The 24717-nt window shown below is 44.4% G+C and overlaps 1 protein-coding gene across 4 annotated transcripts in view; it reads left to right on the forward strand.

Annotated features, from left to right (window-relative positions):
* igsf9bb (immunoglobulin superfamily, member 9Bb) overlaps positions 1 to 24717 on the forward strand; it is a 126713-nt gene that overhangs the window by 47997 nt on the left and 53999 nt on the right. For all 4 annotated transcript variants that reach the window (XM_084029277.1, XM_084029280.1, XM_084029278.1 and 1 more), the window contains exons 4-5: positions 12211 to 12362; positions 14754 to 14871. In XM_084029277.1, the coding sequence (XP_083885403.1) occupies positions 12211 to 12362; positions 14754 to 14871 (270 nt within the window). The remainder of the gene's footprint in view (positions 1 to 12210; positions 12363 to 14753; positions 14872 to 24717) is intronic.

A 24717-nucleotide genomic window follows, 5' to 3' on the forward strand; every position in this document is an offset into this window, starting at 1 on the left:
TTTTCGACTAACCTCCGCCATATTCACGAGCTCAGAAAGCCTCTACTATCAGTTAAAAGACCGGTCTCGCGGAATAAACGCCAGTTCATTCACGCGAGCCCGTGTGATAGCGGCACGCCTTCTGAGCCTCAGAATATCGCTCGCGCATTCTCTCTCTCTTTGTTTGTGTCCCGCTAACACACACACACACATACACGCCGCACACACGTGTCCTAAGCCAGCTGTTCCCGGCGGACGCTAGGGACATAGCTACATCCTGTGGCTGCACTCGGCCATCTCTCCCCCTCTCTCTCCCTCTCTCGCTACGCCATCTGACGTCAGTGGCTCCGCCCCTGAACGCTGCGAGGAATAGCTCCACCTCTCGCTCTCTCTCTCTCTGGCTACCCCATCGGACATCAGTGGCTCCGCCCCTGAACGCTGTGAGGAATAGCTCCATCTGGTGGCCGCACATAGCCATCTCTCCCTCTCTCTCTCTCTCTCTTGACATACACGCGCACACATGCACACGCATGCACGCACACACATACGCACACACTCCACGTGTGTCTCTCCCTTTGTTTAGCTTAGCTTTGTGTGTTAGGTAGTTAGGTAATAAGGCTTTGTTAATTGCAGTGTTATTGATTGTGATCATTATTACTGATTTTATAAATCTTATTATATTAAAACTAGCGGTCTCTTGTGCTTGTTGTGTATATGTCACTGGATAACAGCAGGTTGTGAAGGCTAGTGCTTGAATTTCACGCCCTTCTTAATTGTTAGATTGTTTTTATGCTTCCATGCCAATGATCACGATGATTGGCATGTGAGTATAAAACCTTTATATTGAGACTGAATACAGGTTTAGGTTATCTTTTCCCTGATCCCAGGGTGGTGCCCCGTTTATCCATGATTATATCATGATAATATATTAAATATAATTATTAATACCGATAATCATATTGATATTGATAATTAACTGTTGATAACCAAATCTGCTCCTGCTACAACCCCAACACCGGTAAGTTGGGCTGCACTCTCTGTGCATGCTGTCGGTCCGTGTGCGCTGTCTGCCCTTGCTCTCCGTGCGATTGCGTGCTCTCAGTGCACGCTATGGGTCTGTCGGTCGCGTTCTCCCGCACTGTTTATCCCTGATGTTGGTCCACAGTCTCGGTGCGTGCTGTGGGTCCGTGCGTGCTGTCGGTCCGTGCTCTCCGTGTGTGCTCTCGTGTGTGCTGCTCTCCGTGCGTGCTCTCAGTGCACGCTATGGGTCTGTCGGTCTTGCTCTCCCACGCTGTCTGTCCGTGGTGTCGGTCCACACTCTCCGTGCGCGCTGTGGGTCCGTGCGCGCTGTGGGTCCGTGCTGCTGTCGGCCCAGGCTGTCAGTCCTGCTGTCGGTCTGTCCATGCTCTCGTCAGGCGCTCTTCGTGGGTCTCTCTGGTTGGCGCTGTTTGTCCGCTTTCTCCGTCCGCGCTGTCGGCTCTCAGCGCTGTGTTGTGAAACGCCCCCCTTTCGGATCTCCTATCATCGTGCAGAGGAGTTCGAGCTGATGCAAATGACTCCTTTCGTTACGTAACGAAAGGAGTGAATCTGAACAGCCTGTAGGAGCACCGTTTTACCAGAGGGTGGGCTGCAGAGACCATGCAAGACTTGCTTGTTTTCCTCATCCTGGGAGTTGGCAGGCTCAGGGAGGACCAGAGAAAACCTGTTTTTCAAAATATAGCCCCTTTAAATGTTGATGAAATATGTATCTGATGCACTGCAATAGAGCTGTACTACTTAATCTGACATTAAAAATATGACACAATTTTTTGTTACTTGATCCAAATGACTGCAGTCCTGCTTCCAAAATAAATTTACGCCAACCACTGCAGTTGGTTTACATGGATGTCTGTCCAAAATGTCATCACTATGTCATAGTGGCTGTGCCATCAGCATGTGAATGTGTGTGAATGAGTTAGATGCTGATGTGCAGGCGGCTCCTCTGCCATCAGTGTATGAATGAGTGTGAACGAGTAAAAGAGACTGAATGTAGTGTGAAGCGCCTTGAGTAGCTAGTCAGCTCGAAAAGTGCTATAGAGTGGTGAAGTCCCACCTCTTCCGCTAGACTCAGCTAAATTAATTATTTGCTGGCCCCAGTTGTTATATGCCCCGAATTAGAAATATGTTGTTTGTGGATTTAAATAAAAATGTTCACGTCAAGAGTTTGACCGTTTATTGTGCAATTGTTCAGTTTAAGGCTGTAGAGAAAACATAATGAGAAAGACTACATGTCTTGATGTGACGTCACGTCATCACCCTTTCTCACAGCGATTCAGTGCCAATCAAACGAAGATACCGGTGTGTTTTGTTCCTGAATGTTCCCATTCCAGCAGATACAGCTGTTCATTCTTTCGGTTTGCATCCGATGAGAAGACGAGGAATCACTGGCTCAAACTGACGTGTATCATTCGCGCCGAGAGCAGCGAAGAGCTGTAGTTCACAAAGCGGCCTCACACAAAACCTACCATTATCAAACTTCTTCGCAATAAATCTTATTTTTTTTCCATGAAAAATTATCTTTAAAAACCACAAAGAACATATGTGAAATTCATGGCACAATTTAAACAGGACCAGAAAATAATTTAGATCTTGCCATAGGAATACATGCATCGGAAATTCATTTTGAACCGGAAATAGAAAGGCGGGACTTCGCCCTCGAAGAAATTCCTTCAAGGCGTTCACAAGAATACGATGGACGGACATATGTAAATACAGTTTTGGTTAAATGCAGTTACTCACCCCTAACCCTAATTAACAGTGTGTGGAAAAATATCCAGCCATGTAGACAACAACATTCCAATAGTTAATATTATTCTCATAATCTTTCTTTTCAGTTCAGGATTGAACTGCATATACTGCATTCAAATTCTGATGGTCTGTTCTGAACCTTAAAGGAATGCTTCAACTATTTGCATTATGTCTTGTATCATGAGAAACCCGGTAGTATATTTGAATGGTCGTGCAACATTCCCTAATTTTCCCCAGGGAGATCTCCATATTTCTCTCTATTTCTATTCAGAAAAAGAACCTCCGATGGCGCAAATATTGTCATAGGCTGCTTTGGTTAGAGGGGGTACTACAACAGTAGTTCCTCATGTTTTCAACCCGCCTATAGGGTGTGGGACCCACTGACGCTACAGACCTATTATAGATCAGTGGTGGGACCTCACTTCAGACTTCAGAACTTGACCAGTCCTTTTGGAATAAAAATGCTGCTCTGCGCTCTGTCCAAAATACACTGAACACTGGTCCGCTGATTGCAGGCCGGTCCGTTCGGCGCTGGCCGGTCCCCCCCTAATGATAAAAATGTCGCTCTGTACTCCAAAATCCACCGGCTGCTTGATAGCTGATGATTGGCACCAGCGATTGTCCTCACATGACGTACGTCTGTGCTGGAGAAACTACAATAACGGACTACAAAAAGCGCGTCGTCCACTTCTCCCCAGCCATGGTTTTATAAACGGCTTGTTCACTGACCAACTTCAGGTCCAGCAGCTCCTCCTTCCTGTTTGACCATTTACATTTCATTTGTGGTGTTAGTTTCATTTTTGTCAAATTTGTAACATGATTTAAATAAATAAAAATATCATTCAATTGTGATCACTGTAGGGCTGCACGGTGGTGTAGTGGGTAGCACTGTCGCCTCACAGCGAGAGGGTCCTGGGTTTGATTCCCGGGTCGGGTTCAGGTTTCTTCTGTGTGGAGTTTGCATGTTCTCCCCATGTGAGCGTGGGTTCTCTCCAGGTTCTCCGGCTTCCTCCCACAGTCCAAAGACATTAATTGATGATTCCAAATTGAAAGTGAATGGTTGTCTGTCGCTACATGTTGGCCCTGCGATGGACTGGCGACCTGTCCAGGGTGTACCCTGCCTTCGCCCAATGACAGCTGGGATTGGCTCCAGCCCCCCCACGACCCTGAATACAGGATAAAGGGGTAGACAATCGATGGCTTACAGCTCATGAAAACCGAAAATTCTGTATAAAATTTGAAGAGGATTGTCAAGCAAAGGCCATTCAAAAATTGGGGGGAGCTTCACAAGGAGTGGACTGAGGCTGGAGTCGGTACATCAAGAGCCTCCACGCACAGACGTATCCAGAACATGGGCTACAACTGTCACATTCCTCGTGTGAAGCCACTCCTGAACCAGAGACAAGGTCAGAAGAATTTTACCTTGGCTAAGGTGAAAAAGAACTGATCTGTCGTACTGTGGTCCAAAGTCCTCTTTTGAGATGATCTTAAATTTTGCATTTAATTTAGAAATCAAGGATCCCAGAGTCTGAGGGAAGAATCCAAGTCGCCTGAAGACCAGTGTGAAGTTTCAACGCTCAGTGTTGATTTGGGGAGCCATGTCATCTTCTGGTGTTGGTTCACTGTGTTTTATCATGTCCAAAGTCAACGCTGCCATCTACCAGGAAATTTTAGAACAATTCATGCTTCCTTCTACTGACAAGTGGAGATGCTGATTTCATTATCCAGCAGGACTTGGCACCTGCCCACACTGCCAAAAGTACCAATACTTGGTTTAATGACCACTGTGCTTGATTGGCCAGGAAACTCACCTGACCTGAACCCCATAGAAAATGTATGGGGTTTTGTCAAGATGAAGATGAGAGACACGAGACACAACAATGCAGATGAGCTGAAGGCTGCTCTTAAAGCAACCTGGGCTTTCATAACACCTCATCAGTGCCACAGGCTGATCAACTTGATGCAGTAATTAATGCAAAAGGAGCCCCAACCAAGTACTGACAAGAACATACTTTTCAGAAGGCCGACAATTCTGTATTAAAAATATTTTTTTTAGATTGGATTAGATTCAACTTTATTGTCATGCACAAGTAAGGAAAACGTACAACAAAAATGCTTTTAGCTTTCGTTTAACTAACCATTCCTTATAGCTTAAAAAATACATAAAGACACAGAATGCAGTATGATCCATTATTGATAAAAAAAAGTACTGTTATTTATTGTGTAGTTTTGGGTCTTAGTGTTGGTGTGAAAAAAGCTTTCTGAGCCTGCTGGTGCGACGTTGCTTTCTTGATCAGAGTGGAGGTGTTGTGTGACCAGGAGAGGTCTTTTGAGATGTGGACACCCAGGAACTTGAAGCTGGTGACCTGGGGTGTGTTCCAGAAAGCAGGTTTTCCTGAAACTGTGAGTTTGTTGACCCTGTGAAGAGGGATAGTTTTCTGTTCCAGAAAAAGAGTGAACTCAACCTTTAGGTAATTTACCATAGTAACTGACTTTGTGAACCTAACCTGCTCACTGGCAAGTTTTCTTCAACAAACCCTGAGTTTCTCCCTGAACTGAACCAACTCTAAAAAAAAGTGCTGTCCTTTCTGTTATGTCTTTGTGGGTTTCTACTTTAGAATGCCTGGTTAGCTTGAAGAACAAACGGACACGTCTTGATGGCTTGAACTGTATTGTTTTAGTGAAGCTTCATTTCAATGCGTGAGCTACATACATGTCATTGAATCCTGAGAGGTACAGCGCCGACTAGTGGTGCGGCGGCTGCAAAATAGTCAAGACATCACACTTTCTTCGTCATCCTAATCGATATGGAATTAAAAGTGATTCTAGCAGCTTTCGTCGGGAGAGGATTTTGGTTACTTTGTAGAAAATAACTGTTTTTCCTATCGATCACATGTCTAAACAATATTCTCCGACACACATTTTCAACATTTTATATCGTGGATAGAATCTGCGGCCAGATTCTTTGCAGAGCTCTTTAGATTTTTTGCAAAATGTTTTTCCTGTAATGTTCAGTTATACACGTTAAGTTGGGCAGTAATTGTCTGAAACCCCCATTCTACTTCAGCCCCATTGATGTGGATGGGTGTGTGGATGCCCACCAACACTTACCTTTGTGGGAGATGTTGTCAGTGAAGAGGGGGTGCAGCCAGACCCGAGAAAAACGTGAACAACATGGAAAGACCAAACAACAAAGATGATGTCAGACGGTTCCTAGGGATGGTCACCTATTTTGCCAAGTTTGTCTCACAGTTGTCTACACAGTCAGCAACTCTCAGGAGTCTTCTTGAACAAAATAATGAATAGATCCCATGAGCAGGAACAATGTTTTCTGAAACTGAAAGAGACTCTGACATAAGAGCCTGTGTTAAAGTTCTACGACCCAGAGAAGAGTACCAGGATCTCAGCAGATGCATCACAGTATGGCCTGGGAGCGGTGCTGCTGCAACAACACAATGAGCAGTGGCTACCTGTCGCCTATGCATCCAGAGCCTTGACAGGTGCAGAGTCCAGGTATGCTCAAATTGAGAAGGAACTTTTGGCGAGCATATGCATGTGAGCGTTTCCATCAATATGTCTATGGTCATGAAGTGGAAACTGACCATAAACCCTTGGTGTCCATCATATCCAAACATCTGAATGACTGTCCAGTACGGATACAGACATGCTAATCAAGCTGCAAAAATATGACATGCACATGATATACACACAAGGAAAATACATACCGCCGACACCTTGTCTAGAGCAGTGGGGAGAAATGTGAGGATAGCAAGAAAAGTGATAAAATACAGGCGTATGTGGACATTATTGTGACGTCTCTGCCAGTAACTGCTGACAGAACAGAACAAATATGGAGAGAGACTAAAGCAGACGAAACAATGAAAGAACTCAAGCGCACAGCACTGGATGGATGGCCTGAAAACAAGAAGGACTGCCCCGTGAAAATACAAGACTACTGGAATTGTAGAGCAGAGCTCACAGTGGTGGATGATGTCGTGTTGAAGGGGAGCAAATTTGTTATTCCATTCTCACTACTTAAACAAATGCTCCAAAAGATACCCGAAGGCCACCTCGGAGAAGTCAAGTGTACTGGCCGAGAATCAATCAAGATATCAGCCAGACAACAGAGTCATGTGAACTTTGCCGCACCTATAGGCCAAAACAACAAGCTGAGCCGCTGATGACTCATGCAGTGCCACACAGACCTTACTACAAGGTTGGGACTGACCTGTTAACCTGACTGTGATGGTAAGAGTTACATAGTGGTCACCGACTACTTTTCAAACTATCCTGAAGTTGGAGCGCTGCAGTCAACATCAAGCAAAGCAGTCATCAGCTACCTCAAGACTGTGTTCGCTAGACATGGCGTCCCTTGTGAACTGTCTTCTGACAATGGGCCTGAGTTTTCTAGCTGTGAGTTTGCTGCCTTTGCCAAAGAATGGGGTTTTAACACTCTAGGTCGAGTCCAACCTATCCGAAAGTCCAACGGCTTGGCAGAAAGCTCTGTGAAAACAGTAAAAACATGATGAAAAAACACAGGACAGAGACGACTTCCAGAAAAGCCTACTGATCTACTGGAGTGCACCTCTACAGAATGGACATATCACCAGCCAAAATGCTGATGGGTAGGCGCATTCGCTCCAACCTGCCAGTAAATGAGGACTTGCTGACACCCAAAAGTGCGCACAAAGTCAGAAAAGCAAAGGAGGAACAAAAAGTGAAACAAAAGCAACTGTATGATCGAACGACAAAACACCTGCCTATGCTGAAGGCTGGAGATGTGGTGCGTCTCAGGGACATCTCTACATCTTGAGGTGGGCTAAAATTAGCTTCTCAAGGCACTTGGTGATTCCCTGATCTACACTCTGTCACACAATGGCTCCAATATTAGGGAGCTCCACCGAGAGGACGCAGACGTTGGACAGGTTCTGTTTTGGCTAGAGACTGGCCAGAGACCTCCTCGGTGGCAGCTGAAGGGTGCTAGTCGGGGCCTTAAGAGACTGTGGCATGAGTTTCCCCACTTAATTTTCTGCTAATACCACCACTACTGTTAATGCTACTACTACCATACTACTACCAACACCAAATGTCCAGCATCAGGTACTGTGTTTTAATGTAAATGCCACCAAGGCTAACACTGTATTTATTTAAGAATTTTCTGAGTGTAACCCAGGTTAATTCCTGTCATTTAGCATTCATGAACATCCACCAAAAGCCTCACATCGGTAGATGCTGAAATATACATACGCCCAAAAACGGATCACAGCGCCACAATCTAGCTTCCTTCAGTGCTGCAGCTAGCAATTCCAGCTGATTTAGACGGAAAACGTTGAGATAGGATAAGGTTCCATACAGAACAGAATAGTTACCAGTTGACAGTTGAGTGGGAGAATTATTAGCCGAGTGGAGGAATCTCCAGTGACTCTCAGAACTACGTTAACTGATCATCCTGGCTATTGTTTCTTTGAGGGACAATTCTACGTGGAGCTTCATCTCCCCTTCTGGCTAATCATCACCATTCCTGGAGGCCTTCTTTAGCCTGAAACCACTGCTCAATCCCTGGAGGTGGTAGGAAACCAAACCGATGACTAATTTTCATTCATTTCTATATGCTTTTTCCTTGAGTACTCTGATTACTTCCTTGGGTCCATGCCCTCAAGACAATTAAGCTGACTATATAAACTGAACTGAACATCCACTGTGTAAGAAGAGAACTAAGACGGTTGAAATTAAAGGAGCATCATAGTGACGGAAGGCTATTGAATGTGTCTAATTCCTTTTGGGTCCAATTGTGCATGTACTTAAAGCTATGTTTAAAGTACTGAGTCTTCATTTGGGTAATTGGAATAATTTGTGGTTAAGTTTTATTTATTTTTTTAAAGCACCTTAGACAGTGAGAGATGATCTTGCAAAGTGAATCTTTCCATTGTGCATCCTGCTACTACCAATCTCCTTACCAGTCCCAATTGATACTTAAAGCTGTAGTCTACGATTTTTCACTTGAGACAAAATTTAGCCAATAGTAGCCATGCGGACCGCATGGCTTTTTTCAAACCTTTCAAATCGTAGACTACAGCTTTAATACTGAATCTAGAATTTGTGTAAACCTGTAACTTCCTGGAGACTTGATGAGCTTAGATAAGACATGGAAAAACACTCAAGAAGCAGCAAAGATACCTCACTGAAAGTGAGAGGTTAGATTAAAACCTCTTGTTATGTCAGCGACCCTCAGCGACCCGCATGAGGGCCGTTTTGCACTAGTTTCGCTTCATTCCGTTTAATCGCATATTATTTTAAATGCGTCTGCGTCATATTACACATCATTTGAAAGCTACGAGTCTCGCAAATCGAACAAAGTAAGCCGTTTAGGCTCACGGAAAACACATCAAAAGCAAACACAGCATGTGTGCAAGGAGTGCACAGAAACAAGACCAGCGTTCCCTACCTTTCGAGCTGTCTGGAAGTCCAAAATCAACATGTAGCATGCTAATCCTTATATCCAGAGAACGGTAAGAGTCCAACGAACAAAAGTAGCCACTTCGTTTAGTCCCACGAGCATGCTAACTCCGGTAGTCATCCATAACACGCCATGTGTTGACGTTGTGAGTTTCTGAACAAAATATTGTTTATAGCTAGTTATCGCTCTTCGATGACGGGCGAACAACAAAGCTTCGATTTCCGCGTACGGCAGCTTCTTGGCGACAAAACAAGCCCCCTTCCACGATTCTGCGATCCGAATTGGCTGAACAATCTGTCCATCAAGAGAGCCAGTGCTTCACTGCCTCTCGGCTGACCAACCACGAGAATCCCCAGGCAGAGAGCCAATAGGCAGAGGAGTACATTTTTGACTGACAGGTCTTATAGCCAATGAGCTTACGATTCCAGCGGTATGTTACATGGGGGGAGGGGGCTTGAGGGTGAGAGTGCAGCAGCTCAGAAAGGTCAGACTGTGACCTGCAGATATGATAGTTATGCAGCGTCTCATTACAGAAGGCTGTTATGTAAAAAAACATTAAAAAATGTTGGTTTTATTAGTAGTAGTTGTAGAACTGGTGAAATAAACAAAAAAAAAGTAGAATTATATACCTAAAAATACCCATAATCTCATCTGGAACACTTGTTCCAGATGCAGCTCCGTCTGACATTGCCCTACAACAATGGGTGTCTTTTTATCTACTTTCTACCAGTTTTTGGTCAGGCTTGTGGCTGTGGCTTCATTCAACTTTTAGGCCTATATATAACAGCCACAACTAACTTGTTTCATTAAAAAAGAAAAATAATTTAGGCGAGGCAAAAAAATTGCAATTTCCACTATGTTTGAGCTGCAGTAACTCAGTGTCAGTGCCTGTAGTCATAGGGGTTCAAAAACAGTAACCATTTTACTTTGGGTATGTCGTTTTCAGCCTTTTCTTCAAAAATAGGACGGCCAAGTAACAGGGTTACATGAGCTCTATCATCAACAAACATGATAGAGCCCTTATCCTTGGTGATTTTAATATACATGTTAGTTGCCCCTCCTGGTCTGGTATTGCTACTTTTTTTTATTAACATCTTTGAGTCTTTTAATCTTGAACAGTCTGTCAAAGATCCAACTCATGATAGGGACATACCCTTGACCTTTTGTTGTCTAATGGTGTCTCTCTAAATAATGTTGAATTGCTATATTTTAATGTCTCTGATCACAAGGCTGTGATTTTTTTTTTTGTCGTCAAGTTTGGTGCGTGTTTGGTGCAGGACGGAAACGAAAAAAATCAGGCTTTTGTAAGGGGCGGCTTTTCTACTGTGGAGAAGGGGCTGGCAAAGCCAGACTAATGGTATCCTGAACCCATGATGGGAATTGCTGTCATTGTGGATTTATGACTCACATCTCATTACCTGCAGATTTTACCTGCAGATTTTGCATGATAGGGTGCAGTTAAGAATACGTTATGATGGCAGTCGGCACACAGTACAGTATAAGCAAGCATGGCAAACCGCCAGATAATTTTTTTCTTGCATTTCACCCAACTACAAACGTACGGTAAAAGTGAATGGTCTGAAATATCATTTAGAGTATGCAGTTTGTAATTAATGACATAATTAATATAATATTACAATAATAATATTACAATAAAAGGAACCCCAGAAGACCAGATACCTCTGATCTACTGTCCAACATATAACTATAGTCATATTTTTGTCTTTGATTAAGTAACCTGCGTCCTTCAGCAACTGCAGATAGTCCCAAAATCACATGCACAGTCCAACACATTTTATGTTTCTGATCATAACAGATAAATGGAGAAAAATATCTAGAGGTTGCATGTTTGGAGTGCTTTCATTGCCACCATCCCTGCAGCTTGGCGAAGCGTGTGGTGTGGAATTAGCACTATGGCCTGGCTTATGGTAGCAAATAGAATGACATGTTAGCAATTGAGAGCGTACAGGATTACACACATAAGCAGATCAGCTTCAGTACTAAGGTGATTAGATTGAGAATATCAAAACAGCCATAATGAACAAAATCACTGACAATAATAGACATGTATGTGCATTAAATGGGGTTGGTTCAGTTAAAATGGGTGGGGGGTAGTTATAAAACACAGCTTAAGTATGTTTGGTAGGAAGACATGCCAACTGTCATGTGTGATGATGTGTGTCCCTCCTCACAATCTAGTCAGCCCCTGGCTTAAAGAGGATTTTGAAAAATGGTTTTACAAAATGCAGAATGCCCGGCACATCCCTAATAAAGAAGCACACTTGACTGAAGTGTAAAAGCTCTCTCCACATAGCTCTGGATTCAAACATTAAGGTTTTTGTAAAGTGCTTTGTTTTGCATAATACTCTGTCGGTGTGTTTGCACTCACAGCACTAAGGGCAAAAGTTATTGATGTTTATTCCTCAGCTCTTTTGACAGGCTTTCCATTGCTATCTGTCGTCCATTGCTTTATTTTCTGTAGTGGTACAAATCTAAAATTGTGTGTAATAAAAACCTGTTAATAGAACTCCATTATAATTCAAGAAGGCTATTTTCCCCCAACATTGCCATCCATGTTTACCAAGAGCCCAACTTATGACACTTGAGCCCAGTGGCAACCTTCACACATCAACACATTTTATTTATTTTAATAGAGTAACATTTAGCTACTAGTAAAGTTCTCACTCTCAAAGTTTGGTTGCAATGGGAAATCAGTGCTTTGCAATAAACAGGATACTACAAGAAAGTACCAAACGGTTTTGAACTAAAAAGAAAACACATTATCAAAGCAGATTTGGTTTATAGCTTCGTCACATATAGTGTGAACAAAGCAGAGTTGTCATTGTCTGATGGATGTGGTTTCTTGCTACTAACAGTGTGCAACAGTTTATATTAGGTCAAAAGAAGACTCTGAATATCTGCTTTATCATTATCACTCATTTTAACTTTCTTTTTCTCTTCATTCTCCCTCTCCTCTGCCTCCTCAGCACCCCCCACATTCACAGAGACACCTCCTCAGTATGTCGAGGCCAAGGAGGGGGGTAGCATCACTCTGACCTGCACGGCCTTTGGCAACCCCAAACCTTCAGTCAGCTGGCTGCGGGAAGGCAGCCTAATGGTCAGCAGTGCCAAGTATAAGGTATAAAACCATGCAATGTATTTATGTCTTATCTAATTATTAATAATAACTCATTTCAAATAATAAAATGTTTTTGTTGAAAATTCAGCAAGAGCCGTCGGGCTGAAAAAGGAGGAGGACTTATTTCTTAGCCCAGAGGTCTCTGGAAGCAGAGATCGGGTCACTTCTTCAGTTAGGAACCTGCCTAAGCAAAATGGACTATTCGACCGCAGCCCCGGTTCAAGAACCGGGTGGGTGCCCAGGCTGGTTAGCAGTTGGTTCAAGTAGCCAACCTTCTGAGAACCTGTTTGCATTTCAACAGGCTAAAGAGCCAGAGAACCACGTCATTACGTCAATTCATGCATACGTATGAGGTTTCACCAGAAATGCTATTGCTAAGCGCTAACTTCAAGAATAACAACAATTGCGGACTACAATCGTTCCTGGTTTTGTGAGCGTACATTAGCATCAACACAAGTTGGATACAACAAATTTTTGCTGCTCGTCTTGAACGCTGTTGACGGAGAACGCTGAACGCTGTCACGTTCGAGAGGAAAGGTAATTATCTAACAAGTTTTTATTCATATTAACACCGAATGTAAGATGTTAACGCTAGCCTGCTAGCTCTAACGTTGGCTAACGCTACCTAGCAGAGTCTACCTGGGATTGATCACATTACAGTTAAACAAATAAAAATAAAAATTCTAACTGCGAGCAGTGATGCACATGCCCTTGCACACACACAAGTTGGGAGTGCTACGACCGCCTGCCAGTGTTACAGCCCCCTACCCGGCCACCGCCCAGTTGCTGGTTGTCCCGTGCCTGAATTTTCATCTGCTGATAACAATTCAGACATTTAAAGTCATCATGCTCGACTGGTGTACAAAGTTTTACAACATTGGGACTGTAGCGACCCAATGGAAACATCACTTGCTCTTGTTTTGGTCCGAGAGGCTGAGTTTCCGTTACGCGTGCCATCCGCCTTTGATCTGACGTCAGATGTGACGGGACAATCTATATAGATATAAATTCACGTGTTGATTCTGTTGGGACCTCACCATTAGGCCTATAAAAGCCTTCACATGCGGTCAGGACAAAGGAACAAAGGAGATAAAAAACTACAACCGCCATTTCAGTTTCACTTCTCACCGAGGTGCGAAGTGCAACGTCACACAACTGGCTGACAACCACAGGTACCCCAGGGGGTCCCTGGGAGCAGCCGTGAGCTATATAAACCGGCGCTACCTTGAGATCTCGCTCTTCCATCGCAACACTACGTTGCAACAGGAGGTAGACTCCTCCACCGCAGCACACTGCTGCAACAGGAGGCCAACTTATAACGTCTGCAGCGTTTCCTTTGTCCTAGGCCACAGTCTTCTCCCGAAACTCGCTGGATGAGCAACAGACTGTTTTCCTTCTCTTTTTCTCTACTAGCCTTATTTTTCTTTTTGTTTATCTTTGGATCTTGAGAGATTGCCACAACCCCGCGATTCTCTCTGTTCGCCTGCAGAAGAGGAACAAAACCGGTTCCTGCATTCCAGCTACCAGCTCCTGTCTGAAGTCAGCTGACCAAATCGCCAAGCCGCGATTATATTGTTGCCCGCGGAAGGAAGAAACACAAACTGTTTTCTTTATTCGAGTTTGATCAACGAGAGGAAAACGCCCGCTCTCGTCTGGACTTAGCCGACTCATCAAGTCCCCCGCTGACGCCGGGATTCACGAACTACCGCCGCCTCCCGCCATCGCTGGGACGGACTCACACACCTCACATCGACAAAAGTAAGAAGCTATTTGTCTGGGCAGAAGCAGAGATTCTCAGCCAAACTTCCACTCTGCCAGCTGTGATTCACCTTGAATGAATGGACTTTTTGCGCCTTGCGCCTTACGCCAAGAGTAGACTAGGTTGGAGCTGGCGGGCTTTCAGCGCAGTCTCGGAGAGGCTTTTTGCCACGAAACTTCCGCTACGCCAAGCTGAATCTGTGACGCCTCCCCCTGCTGCGCCGCCACACCCATCTTGGCGCAGGCGATCCACCAAACTGCCAAACTGACCGTGCGCAAGGCTGCGCGGGTCGAAACTTGCATTACGCTGGCTCCGCCACCCTGCGCCACCCTGCGCTGCGCCACGAAACTAGGGCCCTTAGACTCATTAATGAACCCGGAGAGAACCCCACTCTAACACGGGGAGAACATGCAAACTCGAGCCCGAGCCCCTCTTGCTGTGAGGTGACAGTGCTAACCACTACACCACCTTGCAGCAACTTTATGTTTGTGTGTTTAAATGCATGTTGCCACAAAGTGACTCACTGAAAAATAAAAAAATATTCTCTGTTTGGTTAAAGTTCAAGGCCCTTGAACCGACAGTTCAACTTAAAATTAAACTTAATATATTTCATTGCGTCTGTGTGTGTTCAGGTGTCTGATGGAAGTGTGACGGTGCTATCCATCAGCAGGGAGGACCGTGGGGCCTACACGTGTCGAGCCTTCAGTCCCCAGGGAGAGGTCATCCACACAACGCGGCTACTCGTACAAGGTAAGCTGCATGAGTGTTGCTGTGTCCTCAACGATGCAAATTATTTCTCCATGTTCTTACTGCACACACTTCTTTTGATCAAAACAATTGATAAATATTTTGAATTTGATTGCATTCTTGGAGGCAAACTTTTTCATAATATTTATCATCTCATATGTGGTCATGAAATGTAACTGACTTGCCTTGAAATTACTTGATCAAGTGTCCATGTCAAGTGTGAAATGTAATTTGCTCCAACCAACAATGTTGAGTTTTGTGTGAAAAGTCGGGCTCATTGTAGTATATTTGTTATCATACGCAAATTTAAGTCAGAGTCAATCTGAGGCCTGGTCAACTACGGATATGCGCAGTTAGACGCCTTGGAAAATACAGATTTTTTCATGGGTGACCTCTACAATCCTATGCGTGGGTCTCCCTCCATCTTGGATCAGCCTTTTCTGATGGTGAGTATTTCCTAAAATAGACTGTTTAAGATACTCTGTATTGTTGTAAATGTAATTCATGATTGTTTTGGCGTGTAGTTACTGGTTTAAAAAAAATGAAGGTATTTTGAGGCTTTGGAGATTAACATTGTTGCTACATTAGCTAAGAAGCTAGCTAGACAGCGTTAGCCTTGGGGGCTTATGGACACAAAAGTTCCCTGTTCTGCCACGGGCAGTGTGCCTATTTATGAATTTAGAGTCACACAACACGTTTTTCTACTTTTGTCGTTTTTCTACTGTTGCAGACTAATATTGGTTGCCGGAGTTCAGCTAGTGTCTGTGAAGTGATAGGTGATGTGGCCTTAGCTTAGTGTCGTGCCTAGCTGAATAGGGCTCAGCCTCCGCCAGCTTGCGGACTTATTCTTTACCAATGGGACTGCCGCATCCATCGTTGTATGATTAAGCATTAAGCACAAGCCACGATTTTACATGCAGATGGTCGGTGTTGTGTTTTCTATCGATAGACAGTTCATTTGTTTGTAAGCTAATGCAGTGGTTTTCCACCTGACTGTAAGTGTAAACAAACAGCTGATTTGGTCTATATATTAGAAGCTAATTCCAACACATTTATGACAAGTATTTTACCGGGCTGTTTCACGTGCTTGTCTGTAGCACAACCAGTCATGTGCAATATTAATTCATTAAAACATTAAAGCACATGCCTTAAATGGCTGCTCTAAATAATGTAAAATGGGCTACAGTTACTATAATTTCTAGACTAGTATGGAGGAGCTGAGCCTATTTTCTTGAGTAATTTCATCATCTAAAATATATATATTTTTCGTGTCTTCTCGTTAAACCATAAACCAACTAATTTCTTTGTCTCTTGCTGATTTTAGGTCTTATATGCAGTTGGAATCACAGAGACAATTGATTTTCAATTAAGAACTCAACAGCACAACACCTTTATGGCAGAGCTTGAGGCTAGTGAGCAAAGTGTGAATGGTGTTAAACGAAAATGTGTTTTGATTAAGCATTTGTCATACTTCCACCCAGTTACTGGATTTCCACCAAATATTTTATGTGACTTTTTTGAAGGTGTTATTCCTAGTATTCTGACCGGATCAACAAGCCACAGAAAATTACAAAAGCAAACCTTGCAATGTAGAAGTATTGGAGGCAATGGGCATGCAAATTGGGCACTGCTACGATTACTCCCTCTCATGATTGGAAGCAGTATTCCAGAGCAGGAGCCATCATGAGACATTTTGATGTACCTAAAGGAGATTGTTGAGATTGTCGTGTCCAACAAATTCTCAGATGAAATACTGGATTACTCGGAGAGTAAAATATCTGACCATTGGAAGCTGCTTATTCATTGTTTTCCTGACTTACATCTACGGCCAAAGCACCAGTTCATTGAATATTATCCACATCTGATACGCTGCTTTGGACCCCTAGTGAAATTATGGACAATGAGGTTCAAGTCCAAGCATAGCTTCTTCAAAAAAGTGGTGCATGATGTTCAGAATTTCAAACATATACTTTTTACTCCCTCTTCAAAACATCAGCAAATGATGGCATACCACTTTGATAGCCCAAATCTGTTTAAACCATGGCTGTACATTGGCAATATTGACACTGTCAGAACAACATCCTTGGATGAACTAGTGAGGACTGCAATCAAGAGAAAATATCTGTATCAAGATATTATCTCCCTTGCAAAATGTATTTCTATGGGAAGCATTATGTAAAACACATGATAATATCTGCCGGTCAATGCAGTGGGCTCTCAGTCTTCTACAGCATACTTGGCATTGTGGTTAACCTGGACAAAGTGTAATTTGTCTCTAGAAAGCTCTCATCCTGGTTCTTGGAACATAACAGATCTTACAAACTTGTCGAAACCAGCACGGTGAAATAGAAATCATGGATCCAGATGTTTTGAACGACCATCACCCCCTGGCTGCCTACACTGTACAAGGAAAGCTGCTTGTGACCCCAAGGACGTGCCTGTTTTGAAAGGACTTGTAATGATATGTAATCAGTTATTAAGTCCCCCTCCACTCCCGTTTTTCTTGTAACCATGTTGGTTATGAAGTGAAGTCACAATTATGACATAAAAAGTAAATTATGAAATGGAAACAATCATGATTTTGACTCTCTTCATAATTAGAAATGTTAAATGAATAATGCTGACTCACAATTTGTACTGTTGTACTATATGTTTTATATCATAAGAGCGGACAAAAAGTAAAGTAATGAGTTTGATAACCTCTGATATAGACTAGCACTTTTATTTAGTTATCCTTAAAATTCCCTCATTCATTTTCCCTTTGTTTCATAGGCTTTGTTACTGCAAGTGCAGATGAACCCAAAACTCATGCAGAAAGTCCACCTTACTCAACCACCAGAACCTGTACAGCATCTGCAAAATGAACTACGAGAGAATCTCTGACTTTTAGGTGGATTTTCTCTACAATATGAAGACCCGGATTTTGATAATGCACGTTCTAATTTGGTAGAGATTGTAGTCTTGCATGTTCTGTGGGATTAAGACAGCATCAGCATCTGATAAATCAGAAACACAGTCAAATGCTTCCATTGCCCCTTCCACCCCCTTGTAAACTTCTACTCAACTGGCCTCACCTCCAGCTCGACTTAGGTTATTTCCCGCCCCCCCCTTCTCTTATGATGTGGAGTTAAAGCTCCAAATAGCAATGGAGTGTATGAGAATACAGCCAGAAGTGTTGACTGTGACGAGAGACATGGAGATGAGTACAAGCTTGGCAACTATAGGTTAAAGCTGCGTCATGCAGGCTGCAATGAGGTCAGTGTAAACAAAAAAAGGGGGCGGGCAGATGGTGACAGAGTGGTCTGTCTTTTCGAAAACCAAAGCAAGGAGAGGTCAATTATGTTCCTGATCATCCAGAAAACCATGATGATGATACATTAGAAGATGAAATATCTGCCATGGTAAATGGATGAATTTTCCGATCCAATCCTCGCTCACTCTCCTGCTCACGTCTCGTCCCCACCCACTTCCGCATTTGAAACTACGAGCGGATAAGACGCTTGTTGCCCTGAGCAGTTCAGGTATGGAGCAGGGCTCTCAAGTGTTTAACTGAGTTCAGAGTGAGATTTTGGCTGAGGCTGCAGCGTCAGCGGGGATGGGGGGGATTGTGGCGAGCTATCGCCGAGCAGTTTGGGATCGGGGACGTACGGCAGTCGGGGTGAGAGAGAAATCCGACCGGCACCCACTGCATTTACACCGATAATGTGTCATCATTCATGGCCGTAAAAAACACTATTACTGCTTTGTACATGTTGTGGAAATCCCGGACACACCGGGAAACTAAACGGCGTCCTCTCTGAGTTTATACCCGGAGGGGGATGTTCCCATTCATTGTCTATGTAAGAAGCCATGCGATGCCGTCGCGGAGAGTTTCGAGAGACGGGGCGCCACCGCCTCCCACAAGCTCTCGAAAATCTTTTAAACTGACCGTTGTGGATCTAAAATAAAGACAGATTCAGCAACTGCATAGCTTATTTCTAATGTTTTCAGAAACACATATCGGTGAACTATTTTCGTAAAATAAGAGGGAGGTGGAAGGCTGCGAGGGGAGAACGATACGAGCTCGGAGGGGGGGGGGGGGGGGGGATTAAGGAGCACAGAGTGGAGGGGTGTGTGTGTGTGGGGGGGGATGCTTTTTTCAAACCTTTCAAATCGTAGACCATAGCTTTAAGCTGGATAACTGAAAGATACCCTGGGTATGTTGAACTCGCTTTGTAGTATAGGCCTCAGGACAGATCAGGTGGTGGGTATACATCCGGGGATACTGTACCTCATACAACCCACTTTATATAGTCCACCTATCCCTTTAAAGTCATTAGATAAATATCTGAACTCTACCATGTCACCACCAAGGAGCTATTGGGGACCTTCTGATCAGCTTCCGATGAGTACTCTACTCTCTTGCTGAAACTCTACCTTGCCAAGACGGGCACCATTGGTCAAGACATGGAAAAACTCCTTGACATGCTTGATCAACAGGTAGACTGATCACTTGAGATAAATGTAAATGTTTATAATCGGAATTTACATATCCGGGAGCTGAATCTGAACAGCCCGTAGGAGCACTGTTTTACCAGTGGGTGGGCTGCAGAGACCATGCAGGAGTCGCTTGTTTTCCTCTATTCTGGGAGTTGGCAGGCTCAGGGAGGACCAGTTTATAGGTGTAGAGACCAGAGAAAACATGTTTTTCATAATATGGGACCTTTAAACCAATTCCTCATGTTGATCTTGTCATGAAGTCTCAGTCATTCTGGTGTGTTTGGCCAAAGCAAACACGACCTTGTTTGCAAACCGGTTTAAAGCATTTACACCACTTTCGCAGGTTTTGCAGTTTGGGCAGGCCTCAGTAATGGCCAATCACGTTATCTCCTCTCATCTCCTTTAAAATGCAGCAGACAGATTAAAGATTTGGGAGGAGAGTCCAGGATGGCTTCGCTGAGGAAAACAGTCCTGGCCAGGCAAACACAATACACTATACTACAAATGTAATACTGTAGTGAATGCAAAACAAGATGACAGGGCTGATGGTGTCCATGTTTGAGTTGACGCAAAGCAATTAAGATAGAGTTGTTCGATCACATTTTAGAGAGAAAATAGAGAACAATTGTTTCTATAATCAAGAAAGATGAAGCAGATTCCTGGGTGTACTCTTATCGAGCACAAACAAATCAATAAAGCACACAGCAAGCAATCAGACCTGTACTGCAAGTTAATAGATAGTACTCCCTCAGTGGAGGTGATATTGTCAGCTGATAGCCATTTCCAAGACATTAACTTCAATGAAACACTCTCTGGACCCTTTCATTAGCAACCAAACAGAATATACAACACTTAAACATTAATTTTGTTTATTGTGTAAACCGTGGCTATTTAAAATGGTGGGTTTTGTCAGGATGTCCTATTGTAAGAGTGACCAATCTGTGGTCTGATGTGTTTCAACTCCACCTTCTAGTATCAGCTTAGCTCACTGGAAACCTCAACAGAGTTGGTACCAGGTACCATGCACAACGTTTGGTGTTGGATAACCAAAAAAGCTCCATGCAGTAAAAATGCAGCATTAGTCACACTTAGTTTATTGTTTAATAACTTTCTAAATGATTTGACATCTCAAATTGCATGGCAATCAATCCAATAATTTTTGAGGCAGTCCCTCAAAGCAACAAATGTAGAACTCATGGTGGCGGAAAGTCAGGTGTCACCCTCTGGATAAAAATTGTGGACCAGCTGAAGGACATACCAATACCATGATCCATGTCTCTGTCATGGCTAACAATAAAGTACACAGTATTAAGTGAAAAAGTTAAAGTTTTACGTAAAACTTTAATTCAACAGTTAAAGTTTTACGTCATTTTAAATGTGTAGAGTTAAATATATCTCTCTTCCATAAAGTCACAACCTTTTTGATATCAACAAGTTCACATGCATCACACCAGTGCGAACGCAACAGGATGAGTAGTTTAGATAATATTATGCAGTAGAATGTTAAGGTGTAAGATGAGAAAATGCTGAAATTAGTTTGGGGACAGCGGAGAGCTGCATTTTACTGTAGCAGCATTTAAGATGAGACAGAGTTTAACAATTGTATTCATATATTTGTGCAGTTTATTATGGCCTACAGAAGGCCTCCAGAAAAAAAGGAGTGAGCTTCGTACATTCAGCTCTAAATTAAATGTCAGCTTCTTTAACTAAAACGATCTCTCTGTATCTCTCCAGGCTCCGCCACAAAATCAGGACAGGTTTCCCAAATTGTCTGCAGTGTGTAACATCATGCACAAAGCAGTGCTCAAAGCCTCTTCATGCCTCACCAAAGAGGATGAATGATACAGCAAACATGGCATTCCAGGTCATCTCATTTAAAGATTGCTGCCCCAGATGAATACGGCTGAGTGGTCATGACCTCATCTGAACTGAGGAAATTAAGGTTTAATCTCTTAACTGAAAATTTTCCACTGAGTTTTCACCAGACTGATTCGGATCATTATTATAATTATAAAAACATGCTAATTTCATAACATATAAGAGTTAGAAAAAGGACTCTGGGAGACTGAACCATGAGAGCTAAAGCTAGTTGACAGCCATGTAACGCACTGCAAAACCAGAGAATTACACTGAATGACAACTACTGATGGTTCCTTCATTTTGCTGTTAGATTTTCACTGTGCAGACTGATGAGCAGAGCTTGTTTTCATTTTCATCTGCTGATAAATCTGTCACAATAATTACTGACTTATCGTACAATATGGACATTATCTACTTATCGTACGATATATGGACATGACCGTGATCATTTGGTTGGGCTAGCTGCTCGGGTTGACTTCCAGATACCGGCTCGGCTATGGGAGAAGAGACAGGTGGCATTGGGACACCCACCACAAGCTCCACCAGCCACCATCTCTACCTCTTCTGCAGGGCCGCATCCTGTGGGCCCCAAACCCATGCAGCTGAGGCACACCAGCCTCACCCCAGAGGAGCGAGATGGCTGACAGGCCAACCTCTGCCTGTACTGTGGCCAACCTGGACACTTTGTCTCTCACTGCCCAGTAAAAGCCCAGGTTTCATCAGTAAACAGGGAGGTTCTGGTGAGGCACACTACCACGCAGCCAACCCCCAACTGACGACTACTATTCCATGTGAAGCTTCTCCTGCCTGACGATTCACTCACTGTTGACCTTCATCGACGAGGGTCTCGTCGGTCAGCTGGGACTGGGTCGGGTCTGATCCCTGCCAATGCTCTGGATGGTCATCTGCTGGGAACCGTCACCCATCAAACCACCCTGGTCCATATGCTTCTGCAAAACACCACAAGACCATCCAATTTCACATCCTGCCATCTTCTCATATTCCTGTCATCCTGGGGCATCCTGCGCCGCCACAACCCGCACATCCCCTGGGTGACGGGTGCCATCCTCGGGTGGAATGCTTCCTGCCACCAGGTCTGCCTGAAATGTGATGTCACCTCCCTGTGCTGGCCTTCACCTAGTCCTGTCCCTGATGTGTCAGGAATCCCGACTAAATACCACAATTTCAGGGAGGTTTTCAACAAGGCCAAGGCCACTTCCCTGCCTCCCCAACGACCATATGACTGTGCTATCGACCTGCAGCCTGGCACTTCTCCTCCCAAGGGACGCCTCTACTCCCTGTGCGCCCCTGAGAGAGACCATGGAAAACTTTATCAGTGACTCTTTGGCCACCATCATCATCTGTCCATCCTCCTCTCCTGTAGGAGCTGGCTTCTTTTTCATAGTGAAGAAGGACAAGTCGTCAAGTCATACAGTCGAAAATTGCGACCCCCTTCTTCTCATCTCTTCAACATTCAAGCTACTTGAAGGGGCTACCATCTTCACAAAGCTCGACCTCCACAAAACCTACCATCTGGTCCAAATCTGGGAGGGTGATGAGTGTCCACTGGACACTATGAGTGCCTGCTTATGCATTTCGGGCTAATCAACGCTCCAGCTGTATTCCAGGCCCTGGTCAATGAAATACTCACATGACGTAATGAGACAATGACATGTTGTACAATTATGTTTTTGTCTACCTGGATGACATCTTTTGGTCACGGAAGGATCTGTCCATCATGTCCAGACCGTCTTGCAGTGCCTCCTCGAAAAATTGCTCTACGTCAAAGCCAAGAAATGCGATTTCCACGCCTCATCCGTCTCCTTCCTGGGTTACATCGTGGCGCAAGGTTTCTGCGGTAACCTCCTGGGTCATTCCTTTCCCACTTCATCACCTCTCTTATCCTCCAAGTACCTGATCCAGACTGTGAGTTCGTCGTGGAGGTGGACGCCTCTAATATAGGAGTAATCACTGACCAGAAACTCCACCCCTGTGACCTTTTCTCTCAGGCACTATCTCCAGCCAAGAGAAATTATCATATCGGCCACAGTGCCTGCCTTCCTGACTGCCTGTGTTCCCCCCGCCTTGATGTCCGACATGCTCCAGTGGGCCCACACATCCAAGTTCACCTGTCATTCAGGGTTCCAAAGAACCCGAGATGTCCTCCGGCAGCGGAACTGGTGGGCCACCCTGGAGGATGAGAATTTTTAATACCTGCCCTCACCAGGCCCCTGCTGGGTTCCCATATCTCTTTGGAATTTGTAACAGGCCTCCCCCCATCTAACCAACACAACCATCCTGACCATAGTGGACCGATTCAGCAAGATGGCCCATTTTGTTCCCCGGCCAAAACTCCCCTCAGCTAAAGAGACTGCCTGTTTAGTTCTTCTCCATGCCTTCCGCCTCCATGGGCTCCGATCGAGGGCCCCTATACACGTCCGTCTTCTGGAAGGAGTTCTGCAGCCAGCTCACGGCCACCAATGGCCAGACAGAATGGAAGAATCAGGAGATGGAGACAGCTCATTGCTGCATGGTCTCGTGAAATCCCTCATCCTGGTCTCAACAGCTGTTGTGAGTTGAATACAAGCTGTTGTGAGTTGAATACACTCATAACACCATGACCAGCTCTGCCACAGGGGGTTTGCCCTTCCAGTGTGCCTATGATTACCAACCTCCTGTCTCCTTTGCTTCTGAAGAGGAAGTCTCCTGCCCCTCCGTCCAGGCTTTCATTGGTCATTGCCGCCAAACTTGGACCCAAGCACGAAATTAGGCTGGTTCGAGATGAACTGCGCCTCGCCTGGAAAGGAGACGAGAGCAGGTGATCGATTCTGTGCAGGCCTGGCTCATCTCGAACGAGCCTATTCTCTCCTTCGCTCTGCTGATCGCAACACCACATCGGCCAATTGACGATATTCACAACCCCACCTCTACCAGGTTGTCCAGAACTTGTGGCTATCCACCCGAGATCTCACTCTACGTTTTGACTCCAAAAAGCTGGCACCCAGATTCATCGGCCTCTTTGCGATCAAAAAGATCATCACTCCAGTGGCATTGAGGCTCAAGATGCCCCAGTGCATGCAGGTCCACCCAACTTTTTATATGACTCCAAGGTCAAGCTGGTCTGAGAGAGCCCACTGGTCCCGGCTTCGCCACCTCCAATGCCCCCTTGCTTCATCTACAGGGGCCTACCCTATTTTATTCACTGCCTAATCTGATCCCGCCATCGTGGGACGAGCCTTCAGGACCTAGTCAACTGGGAGGGGGACGGTCCTGAAGAGAAGTCCTGAGTCCCTGCTCGACCCACCCTGATCACAAACACCCTGAACAATCTACCATGACCTCAGCTAACCCCACTAAATTTCGTTGTGTGGCCTTCCAAGCTCCTCAACCCGGCCCTTCAGATGATGCGGGAGGATTCTCAGTCAGAATTACAATTTCACAAATGGCCTCACAAAATGTCTTGGAGTACTTGTAGATGAAAGGTTGAGCTGGACAGTGCAGATCAACACA

Source organism: Eutrigla gurnardus (genome assembly GCF_963514095.1).
Source record: "Eutrigla gurnardus genome assembly, chromosome: 15".
NCBI classification, from domain to species: Eukaryota; Metazoa; Chordata; class Actinopteri; order Perciformes; family Triglidae; genus Eutrigla; species Eutrigla gurnardus.